This window comes from Thermobia domestica, chromosome 12 (genome assembly GCF_964235325.1).
Source record: "Thermobia domestica chromosome 12, izTheDome1.hap1.1, whole genome shotgun sequence".
NCBI lineage: Eukaryota > Metazoa > Arthropoda > Insecta > Zygentoma > Lepismatidae > Thermobia > Thermobia domestica.
Window position 1 is genome coordinate 27,745,965 of NC_137465.1, and position 12,893 is coordinate 27,758,857.

At 34.9% G+C, this 12,893-nt stretch overlaps 1 protein-coding gene across 3 annotated transcripts in view; it reads right to left on the reverse strand.

The window, feature by feature from the left end:
- Positions 1–504: 504 nt before the first annotated feature.
- Cp190 (centrosome-associated zinc finger protein CP190) overlaps positions 505–12,893 on the reverse strand; it is an 86,604-nt gene continuing 74,215 nt past the window's right edge. For all 3 annotated transcript variants that reach the window (XM_081733567.1, XM_081733568.1, XM_081733569.1), the window contains exon 6: positions 505–5,810. In XM_081733567.1, the coding sequence (XP_081589693.1) occupies positions 2,141–5,810 (3,670 nt within the window). In that variant the 3' untranslated portion in view covers positions 505–2,140. The remainder of the gene's footprint in view (positions 5,811–12,893) is intronic.

Below are 12,893 nucleotides of genomic sequence, written 5' to 3' on the forward strand. Positions count from 1 at the left end.
TACATGCAAAGTGAATAAGATTTGAGGAGTGTGGTCCAAAACCTTGATAACCCTTACTGCAATCTTCTATACAAGTGATGTACTTTCCCAAAAATAACTTAATCATCGTAATAATTAACAATTTAAGTATAGCATGTTACTGAATAAACGTAAGTTACAAAAGAAAATTCGATCAGGAGGTTCGAAAATGCGACTCTGCATACTAATTTATAATTTCAGTTGCCTTTATTCAATAATTTTGCTCTTATAGGTTATCAGCGTTTTCGAGCTCATTACTCATTTGTTTTTCTATAATATATTCCACGCGCTACAACAGATTTATTTTAAGATTCGGTTTTGTAAGCACTAGACCACTACAATTTTTTTTATTGTTTTTGCGATTTTGATTTAAAAAAAAAAGCAGTAGAATACTCACGCATAACACTCAAAAAGCATTAAATTTATTCTATAAGGCGCAAAATATAGGAGAACGAACTACTATGCAAATAAACAGAAATTAAGAGGTTAAAAAAAAACATTCTAATATATTTATTTATATTATTCACATTACAATACATAATTAAGATACATTTCATTTGGAAATACTATCTATAGAATGAATAAATAAACTACTAATGTGTTTCTTAAACCGAACAAGAAAAATAAGAACATTCACTATCATACAAACTCAATACTTTTTTTTTATTTCTTCAAATCTAGCCTTTTAAATGAACCGAACTTTACATTTACATCCCTTATCACAATTCAAAATTATAAACAACATTTCTATACAAGTCCCTGCATATGTGTACTGCTGAATTATTTATTGGGTACTACAGAATAACGAAAATAGTTTAGGATTCTTAATTTCAGTAATACTTTTATATAATATAGATATTTGTTCCAAATTTTAAATATTTTGTTTTCAAAATTATTTACTTCACTACAGCTATGTAGTGTCTGCTTTATCATGTACAACCATGTTAAAAAAAATACTTCCACACACACCTCACTTTGGCAGCTACGTACTCTGTTTGCGGAATTAAATCAAATGTAAATCATCTTTTGACGAAACCTTTGTTTCAAACCGAAATATTAAAATGTTCAACGTGTTGTTGAGATAGAGGGCATTAATAGAGGTGGATGATTTTTTTTTTAACAGGATGTACGAGAATAAATATCAATTAATTGGTCATTTAGAGGCTCAGAAATAATCATAAAAGCCAATTATAGAAAACAAACAGATAGATCAGACCACTAACTTTATTTATTTTACGTAACATTACGTATCTGAGAATTAGTGTGCCACATACAAGAACCAACTAAACGTAAATGCTACGTTGAAATATGTGAATCAGCTTATAGTATCGAACATACGCAATTTCTTGATATGCATAGTGAAATTAGTCGCAACATAATATAAAATATGCAACAGTTTTAACACTAGAAACAATAAAGAAATAGTTAATTGGCAAAAATTATACAAACTTTTGCTATCATTGAAAATCAGCAGTACTCAAGTTAAAAGTACGTAACAGAAAATTTTACGATAAAGCCATGATGCGTGCAGTCAGTCATATTTTCTGTACAAAACTAATTTATTTTTTATAGAACACTATAACAACGGTGGATTTGACTACGTCATTAATTCAAATCACTCATTGAAATTCTATTTTTTCCTCTTTTCACAGAAGAAATTAATTATGCGTCATATGAATTAACAAGAAAAACTATAAAAAATTATATACAAAACTTAATATCATGTGAAACATGCAGGTAATTATGTTTTCATACAAATTATGTATTATGCTAATAATGTACGAATAATACTACATTTCTAAAATTTACTCCCACAAAAACAACAGCTCTGTATTAAAATTTTTAGATATTATCAACAGGCACGCTTTGTACTATACAAAAGCTGTTTCATACTCACTCCACTACGTTTAGAGGCAACATATTCAATTCGAAACAGCGCATTTCTTCTTTTTAAAATTTGAAATTACCAGGGCTCACAACACAGATACCCCAATGGCACTCGGACTCAACTATATACTGATATATACATACGTTCATTTTTTCTTCTTTTTATCAATGCATAGCAAATTATTATTATTCCTCACAGTGTACATGCATACAACACAACAATGTGCAATTCCTATCACGTTTTCTTCACTTCTTTCACCACACGAATCACTTTCACTTTCTCGGGAACAACGTGCTTGGTTTTTGTCGTGGATTCACTTGTTTGTGGTGGTGGTATACCGTCACTTTTTACAGGAGTTTGTTTCGGGGGAGACTGAGACTGACTTGCCACTTTCACATCAGCGATACTTGTCACTGAAGTCTCTTGTGAAGCACTAACACTTCTTGAAGCTATCTCTACACTTGAACCTACAGCGGCTGCAGGAGAAGAGTCTCTTTTAGGTGACGAAAACGAAGCAACACTCATTTGTAATTTCTTTTTTGGTGAAGGATAACTTGTTGTCACTTTTGGTACATGTTCGAGTATTTTGGAACTACTCTGAGGTGCTGGACCGAATTTCTTTATCGCACCTTTTAACACTATCGTCTTTTTCACTTGTTCTTTTTTGGTTGGAGAAGAGGAGGGGGAAGAAGTTGTAGTTGTTACGGGAATTGATGATGACGACGATGATGGTGGTGGTGGTGGTGGAGGTTGCGGCACTGATGACATTTGCGGTGACACTGTTGTAATATGTTTGGTTATTTTCACAATTTCAGTATTTGCATCCCGTAATGCTTTTTTCTCGTTACCGGGAACGGAACTAGTGACTTTTGAAGCTTCAGTTGTTGTAGGAATCACTGGCTCTATCCTATCACTTTGCTCTAGTGTTGAAGTTTCTTTCACAGTATTTTCATTGTTTATCACTGCATGATCACTAACATCACAATTAACTTCACCACCGCCACTTGGAAGTCCCGATGCTTCTTCAGTTGTTTGTGTTTGAGGAAGATTTTCTAGCACAACTGTAGTGGATAATGGCGCTGCAATCGGAATTTCTCTTACAAGAATTGGTGGTAATTTTTCTACTCCGAAGTCCTCTCCACTAGCTTGAACTGGAACATCCATCGGCAACACTTGCCTTTCTAACTTTGGTATTCCTTGAAACTGTTTCTCAGGTAATCCCTCTCCTGAATAAGTAGTTACAACTTTCTCTCCACTCTGGTCTACGATGTCGGTTACTGTTGTGGGAACAGTTAACTGAACCAAGTTTACTGTACCTGTTGCTGTGTCAGCAAGAGAAGTTGGTACACTCAGATGCACCACTTGGGTACCCCCTTCGGTAATTGAAGTAGGTACACTAAGTTGCACAATTTGTCCTGCTTCTGTTATGGTAGACGGTACAGCAAATTGCACGATCTGAGTGTTTTCTGCACCTGACGTTGCTACAGTTAACGGAACAACAGTTTTCACTTCTCCTACTACACCTGTTGAGAATTCCGTTGCTTTCATACTAACAGGAGTCGTAATCACTTGGGTTCCCTGCAATGTACCAGCAGCAGACACCATTATGCTCTCCCCTACTAGCATTGGAGCTGAAGGATCAGAAGTTAAGGCACAATTACTATTAGTTTCACCTGTGTAATTCTCAAGGTCTGACAGCGGACCAGAATAAGAATGTACTACTTCAACTGTTCCATTTTCCAAAATTTCAGGCACTATGTATTCTTGCTGCCCAGACCCAATTGACGGCGGAGGATGATATATGAATTCCTGCTGACATTTTTGTTGTTGTTCAGGCTGTACAACGCTTTGCTCCGATACTTCTGTCAACGAATCAGCTAATCCAAGAGAGGCAGCAATCCCACTTGCTACATTTGACAATGCCTCAGCTTCTGAAGAAGGTACAAGGTTTGGAGGTGGCATATCTTCTAAGCGCCCAACCATACCGCACTCTGGATTTGCTATTACGTTATCCATCCCTTGAGGTTCCGTGTGACCTGGAGCGTGTAATTCCTTTTTACATTTTGAAGCACTACTGCCGTCTCCTGACTTGGCCTCTTGTGCTTTTGAACGTCTTTTCTTCGGCTTTGGTTCTGTGGGTTTCTTATCTTCCTCTGACTCTTCAACTTTCTTCACTTCTTTATGAGCAGCCCTAATGTGAGCTTTCAGATTAATATTGCGTATAAAGGGTCGCTGACAGTACTGACATTCGTATGATTTCTTTGCGGAATCACTGTGAAGATTAGTTTGCATGTGTCCTTGAAGAGCACCGTTGCTCTTAAAACTCGCGTTGCAAACTTTACAAACGAAGTCTTTTGCATTTGAATGATTGTTTCGATGCTTGATCAACAAACTTTCACTTAAAGCTACATAGTCACATTGGTCACATTTTGGAAATTGACAGTTTCTCGGTGGAGGTACACTATGCTTTGTATATAAATGATATAACAACAAATTTCTCTTGCTCGCTCTATGACCACAATGTTCACATATTCTGGCGTCGATTTTTTCTTGGTGGATATCTTGAAGATGTCTTCTATACGAGTAGTATGTTTCGAAATTAATGGGCTGCTCATTTGTACCACATGTATAGCAAAGCCAAGGTCCAGTTGTATTTTCAGCACCAGAAGGTGGTTTCTGCCCTTCTGCCGGTACCACTTCACTCAATGGTTCCGTGTACGTCCCATGTTTCAAAACAACTGCTTGTTTACCTTTGACTGCATCACTTGACTTCACTACAACGTACGACACTTTTGACTTAACAATTTTCCCACTATCACCTTCCACAGTAATTGATTGTTTTGCATGTCCCTTTTGCATGATTTTGAGGCGGATATTTTTATTATCCTTCACTAAGTGTGGATACTTTTTAAGAACTTCTGAAATTATTTTTGCGTGGTTAGAAAGATTATTTATATTTGATGTTCCAGTGGATAATGCGGTGTCGGTTGGAATAACATGGGTCGAAACCTCGTCGGTGTATTCTGAAGGTGGGACGCGATGTACTACCACATTCTCTTTGCCCTCAGAGTCATTTTCCAATGAAAATCGTACCTTTTTAGAGGGTGCAGCTGGAGGCGTTTCTCCTTCTTTAGAGGTCTGAGATTTCAGGATTGATTTTTGAGGTGCTGCACTTAAGTCGGGAGGCTGCTTCTGCGATGGAGAAATCTCCGTAGTCGTAGTGTTAGCAACTACTTGTTGTGGAATCTCTTCCGCTTCCTTATTAGCAATAACTTGTTCGGCAGGTACTTCATTAGCGTTCTGCTCATTTTCAATGTTTTGTTCAACGTTTTCTACCCTCTCACTCTGAGCTTCAGAATTTTCTACTCTTGCAACATAGTCGTGTTCTTCATGTTCTGGTGCGTTATCCGGTTGTTTATCGACCGGTGGCACTACCGTCTTTTCAATCGGTGCTATCACTATCGGCTGTCCAGGTTCTCTATCTTCATCATCATCATCATCCAAATCGGCAACGGCCACACTATCATCAAAATCCTCACTAGCTGCATCATCATCTTCAATTAACTCCTTCCGCAATTGGTGTTCCTGAAGATATTCTTTCACCTCTTGCAGATCGACTATTCGACGTTTCTTTGGATCAGAGGGTTCCGAAACTGACGACGGTAACGGGCGTTTGACAGTGACAGTTTTACGCAATTCTTCAAAGCTCACTGTCTTTGGTGCTTGAGAATTTACGGGTGGTGGGGGAGGCTCTTTAGGTCTCTGAAGGGGCGTTGTTTCATATGAAATATTATCAAATGGTGTATTATAGAAACTCATCCCCGTATCCTCTTCAGGCCACTCAAATCGAGTAGGTTTGGGTGACTCATCCTTCATAGGTGGCTGTGGTACTTCTTTTACGTGCCTATGGAAACAAAGAAGAAGAAAAGTCAACACGGATATTTTGTGGTAACCGTTAAGTGGCTCTTATCCAAACAGTACCTCAAATGAAAAACATATCTTTATAGCAAGTCTTTACAATCCTTTTGTGCTTCCAATTTAGACTTTCTTTATAGTGTAATATCATCATCTTCTAACAGTCAAGAATTAATTTAATTACTGTATTACTAATAGTGTGTTGACACTCAACAAGACATGAACGTTTTTTTTTTAATTAAATAATTTCAATTCAAATCTACGGTGAAAAACATTTCGAAAAGCTAGCAAATATACTAAATTATAAAAAATACTGCAGCAAAATACATTGCACAATGCAAAACTTGGAGAGTACGAAATGCATAATGAACAAAGCAAATGTACTTATTTATTTACTTTTTTTAAAGAAAGAAAATACCAATTGACCACACGTATATTTTTAGTTTTAAAGAGAAGACGTGAAATTATCTAAAACTTGAAAGCATTAACTTATGTACAGGCCTTGGATATAAATTAGGTGAAAATTGGACAAGTAGAACAGATTAAAATAATATTACACACATATATATAAAGTGGAATTTTGTATAAACAACTTTGCATTTTTAACTTTCAGTTTTGTACTCATCTTTCTTTTTCAACTGAGGTGTTCCGGGTGGTAAGAGTGAACTCACAAGTTACGTCCAGTTTGAACACTCGAAAATTGCATTTGATGTCCGAGTAGTAATACCAAATTGCCCTATGTGGCCCAGCATAGCGTAGTCGCTACGCTCTCGCTTTCGGTGCGAGCAGTCCCGGGTTGGATTCCCGGTGAGGGCACTCAATCGAAAAAGTGTAAAAAAGCTTTTTCAGGCCAGTCTTCCTGAGTGACGTTTTCCTCATTCCCACCAAGCAAACGCTGGGGCGGTACTTCACATATAAGCCCTAGGCCTTCCCCTCCTTTCTTCCCTCTTTTTTCCCGAATAGTATGATCGCCGAGGATCGTCATCCATCATACGTGACGGGCTAACATGGCTTTAGAATCCAAAAGCCCAGAAATCTAAATCCTAATCCTAATCCCCCAAACTGCCTTACGAAGCCAGGTCTCGTACTTACACGAATAATTTGTGGAAATCGTTCATCTTTCTCTTAGAAGACAAGAGTTTCAAAATAAATGGACGACTATTTTGACCGTTTAGATTCCATTTTCAAGAAGCAATTCTTCAATGAGTTCGCCCTTACTATCCGAAACGCCTCAATTGATTCCCTGAAACCGTATTAAACTAAAACTCATTTTAGAGGAACTATACAAATTTATTGTATAATGAAAACTCTTATTGTCAACTGTGAAAACCTTCAAAACTAAATAAGCCAGGTGCCAACGTTTTGCGGAACTGACATTTTGCCTGTAAACTGTCTGTGGCAGCCTATGTTTTATAACATTTTTATCAGCTTTAAAAAATAGCTATATGAAAAACTACATAATTTTCCTAGCTTTTAATAATGACACATAGCTAATTCAGTCTTTTTTTCTTCCATTATTGATTATATCAACTTTGCTAGACATACTTTCCAATTAACAAACCACAACGATAATTTAGTTTTAAAAGAATTCAATATTTTTTCTATTCGCTCAATATCTGATTTCAGATAATATCCTGGGTTTCAGGCGGAAGGGCTACAGTAACATTTTACAATGGGAAGACAAAACATGTAGCTTCTTGTTTGTCTTAACCACTTTATATCACGTTTTCCAAAATAATGCTAAAACTCATTCACCATTTTGAAACTTCTCCGTGTAATTTCCTAGTATTTATTAATATTATGATGCAGTAAGCTTCTACCATTCGATATACAGGAACAAAATGCACTTTTGTGTTTCACCGTAACTCTCGCAAACAGTTAAAAAATACTGATTAGATATATTTTCTTTAAAGCTGATCACATAAGATCATTCTTAACAACAAATCAACCAAAGAGTGAATCCACTTCGTTCAAGATACTCCCTATTGTGAGAAAACTATTTATAATGTAAATCTTTCATGCAACTACGGAGCACGACATCGCTAGTAAAACATCTACATGTTCACCGAGGTGCTCTACATTATCAAGGAATAAGTCTTTAAAACATACAAGGTATTTCGGCAACCAACTGCATAACTACACAAACAGTATCTCACAAACTATTTCGTTAAATAATATTTCGTTAAATGCTAGATAAATAATTGAAATTGGCCTTTTATTTGTGCAATATTTTGAAAAGAAAAAGTGGACACGTGAGTGGTAGATTGACAAGCACTACTACATCCAAAAGAATTTTATAACTCAAAACAATTCAGCAAAGAGACCTACAAATTATCCAACACGTAGAAGACATTCAGTTACAGTTACATGAGAAACCAAACATGTTTATTTTTGAAAATAAGAGATAAAAAATACGACAAACGCATTTATTTTTGAAAATTGAAGAATTAAACAAGTTACTTACGCTCTTTAGCTTCAAATTTGACAAAATATATATAGAAACAATTAACCTTCTTAATGTTTCTATGTAAATAATGTTTTCATCACCTACAACATTTGGGATACATTAATCGAGCATACATCATTGGGATATAATACAAGCGTAACGCCTACTTCCGTAACTGACGTCATCTAGTGTATATCAAAAAGTCCAAGTTCACAAGTCTGCGAATGCACAGTGAGTGAGTGAAGATAGTATCCTTGTGTACTTAAGATGGCGGTTTCTCGTAGTACAAATAATGATAGTCAAAATGACTACATAGAATTTCAAACTTTTTTTCTTTTTGAGCTGATGTTATAATAATTTCTTTGATAAATTTGCAAATTAGTGCTTCTATAAGTGGAATAACAAACTGTTACAAAAGTAACTGAATTGTAAGTTCTCTGGGCATACAATGGAATTTAAAGTAGTCTAGGAATAACCAAATAATATCTTTATTATACAAATATTTGTGCTTAAAATATTACATGGTTCATGTAGCTTAGTTGTGATAATTAGAGTACCGGTACTGCAGTTATTTGCACGTAAATCACAAACTTTAATGGCATATAAATTAACACTAAGCTATAGCATAAAATAATGAATATCTATATTATTCATTACTCTATGGCTATAGTTACAGTTGCAAATGTTAATTCGTAGTAGATAGTAAGGCACAATTTCCTAGTTTTGATTTTATACAAACAAATTTCTTTCAAGGCTATTATATTTCCTTGCACTTCTTCTGTATGCGGAACCGTAACATGCCAATTACTGTACATTTCGCATTTCTGACAGTTAGCCAAAAATGAGATACACGTCAAAAAAATTCTTTCTATCCATTTATCAAGTTTTCACAAATTTCATTTAATTCATATGATCACATTTAAGGAATTTAATGATCAGCGCAATATGATAGAAATAGCCCACTTACTATGCTGTAACTAAAGCAATACAGTGAAATAGAACACTACGGTGTCACTGTTGTTTAACCCACCGTACAGGAAGCAACTACACACAATGTGAACTCTCTAAGATCTAATACATTATGCATTCCCCAAAATATTTTCGTGCCCAGCTTTGAGACTCACAAATACGAAAACCGTACGCAATACGACAATAGATCGTACAATATAATGTCTTTAAGCATTGATAATTTTTTTATACTATGTTCAAAGTTTTTTTTATTGTTTTGCTTTAAAATTATGCACGATAAAAGTAATCGAGGATTGTGGCATTATTTAAAAATGTAGTATTAATGTTAGTGTTTAGCATGCCACATAGAAAATATCTCATTCCCGGATTTGTTAATCATCAAAACTCAAATTACCACTTTCATCGTTCCAAGATATTTTCTATAGAATGCAACTTTGGTTCGAACTACACAGGACACAACTATCATGCAGATTAACTTATTTTGATATGAAATTAAATTATCACACGTGAACCCATGAGACTGCATACCGACTGGCTCAAACGCATTCATTCACTGTCGAAGTAATAAGTTTATTTCGGGTTTTCACTTTTATTACACTGAACGACGAAAGGACTGTCAGGGCCCTACGCACAACTACAAGCCGTTACGCTGAGATGTGAATCAGTAGTCACTGAGAGAGAGAGAATGTGCATCAGTAATCACTGAGAGAGGGAAAACATAACACGATAACTTTCTGTTTAAAAATAAGACATTGCTATCACAGTACATAATGTGTATAGTCAAGGAACTGGATCGTGTACCGTACAAGAGGGACTAATTACCGTTTTTGTATGGTTAAGACCGTACGTCTGGCAACGCTAATCTTGTCACTTATTGTAAACCTCTCAGTATCTAACATTATTGCTAGTTGTCTACCTTCGCTTGCAATGAATTTCCAAGTTTCTTTTAAGAACTAGTAAGTCCCTTTGCTTGCAACAGTGCAGTCGGCACCCTAACCCCTAGTACTACTCTTCTTTTGGTAGGTTAAGAAATATTCCTTCCTCGTGGAAGCATCCCTAATAAAATAGATCATCCCCAATAATATGATGGTTTATATGCTATTACGAATTTACTGTGCGCATAACACAACATGCATATAATAATTACCTTTATGCTCCGTTTTCGTTAATTTGCGCGTGAGAGATTCAAAATAATAAATATTTGCAGGTACGGCGACCGAATACAACTTCTGAAGCTGTTAGCATAAAAAAAAAAGCTTGTAAGTCATTTTATGGCTGCCTAATATCGTCAACCTGTACATTTTTATCTTCAATATACCCCGATGATGGACACTCGATTAACGTATGATGAAAAAACAACAGGAAGATTAGTAATTTCTATATATGTATTACAATGCATTTCTTACGTTCTATTAGTAATTATGTACACTCCGCAGCACATGTTCTGTATTTTCCCTCGTATAATACTATTTTACAAATAAATTTGAACATCAAAAGATCCTTAGGAAATAACTGACTATCGACATTTCAGTAAAACTTTAAAATTCTATATTTAATTTATTCCTAATTACACAAATTTACTATTCGGCGATCTCACACTTGTGTTTCAAACTCTAGGGTCAAAAACTCATTGGAAAACTTCGTTCGAAACCAGATTATGTAATAACAATTCTATTACTATAGGTATTGTTGTATGCTTAGTAAAAAAAAAAGATGTACTTCTGCTATTCTTTGATGACACCATCTCGAAGTATTTCTTAACTATGAAATCTTGAAAAGTGCATATGTGACTTTTCGCCGTAAATAGATTGTTCCAAAACAATTTTGACAGTAAATTTTAATGAAAAAATATACAATCAATATTTAAAAAAAAATTGGAGCATTTTTATTAAAACTGAAAACAGTGATAAAGTATCGAGAACTTCCCTTATACGCAATCTAAGGTAAGTTCTCAATGCTTTTCCGCTTTTCAATTTTACGTACAGTGAAAATGGACCCTAATACAAATTTTCATTCCGGAATAACTTCAGAAACTGTGGTTCAATTTACCAATTTCTTGTTAAACAAGCCTCACTCAGGTAATCATTATTATTATTTAGTAATCTTCAAAATAAGTAAAAAAAAAAAAAAAAAAAAAAAAAAAAAAAAAAAAAAAAAAAAAAAAAAAAAAAAAAACGTACAAGGATTGATAAGAACTACGAAACTAAAAGGTTATTACTTTACGGATATATATAATTTGACCAATTTTTACATGTTTAATGTGCGGTCAAGTATATACTGATGAAAAAATCTTGAAAATCATACCATTCTATTTCATCGGACATTCTAAAGATTATTCTGTCTTCAATTATTCTTAAAACTGAAATAATATTTCTAAGAGCATTCTGAACTATAGATTCGACAAATATGGTTTCGCGTTTCAAGCAAATAAACAAGACTAAAAATATACATATTTTGAAAATGATTAACTACTTATCACGCTGTGCTGAACTTATAAATCAAATTTACGATCAAAAATACGTATTTGTCACATTCTTTAATGACTATACCATTCAGGTATATGAGCTATTACTGTTTTCCTTATTAAGCAACCTTGCTTTCTTTTCTTATCCACACTTGGTTCTACAATACACTACTGCACTATCCAAAATGTATTTGTAACTCACGACTATGCAATCTATTCTACGCTCATTCTGATTAACACAACAACGCAATATAAATTTGTGTTATCGGACTGATGTATTTTTCTATCTAAGTATGTATAAAATATTTTAACACCTACATCCGTACTAAAAGTATCTTTCACGAGCTATTTTGTCAGATATCTGACTATTCTGCGTTTCCTTTAACATCAAAATGGTAATAAACAAAAATATTTGTCTCTCTTACGCTATTCTTGATTGGCTACTGATGGAGGGGCAAATTATTCCCACTGCCACCGAGGGACGAGCAAGTTTCATAATGCTTTTTTGTAAAGAGTGAGTCGGCAGGAAGGAAACGAAGTCTACAATGATACTCCTTCCTTCGTAACATTTTTGAGCAATCAATGAGTATGTTTGGCACATGTTAGTAGGTAGAACACTTCTAATGTTCTTTTATCACAGGACTCGTGGAACCAGTAGTTTTCTTAATTATTGCGTAACTTCTGCCTTCTCCATAGTTCTCGATATGGTGTCTCGATACAGTTCGAGACAGTTGCTATAGAGTAAATTATATTTCCATTAATGAACTACTTTGTGCACGAGTGAACATATGTATCAGCAACTCAGCTGTAAATCAGCGCACTTTAGTTAAACGTGGCTTTGTTATGCTCGTTTAGAAGGCGGAATATATATATTAGAGATTAAGATCTTCCCAATGATTCCCTGCATTAGCCAGCCAACTTAATGCGATCTGATATTGAGAAAGTACCATGAAAGACGTAATCTAGTCTATCAGATGTAACTTCCCCGGTTTTAGAGTTCTTTCTGACATAACTTCCCCGGTTATTACATATATTTCTTGCACAGTACATAGAAGACGGTTATTACTCAGTCACATTATCTCAAACTGCCTGTTTCAAAGTACATTATGTACTAAAAGCGGTAATGAAGATCGATTTCGATTGTGTCCCTCTCCTTTCTTATTACCTAGTATTTCGAGAATGTTGCGAGACGT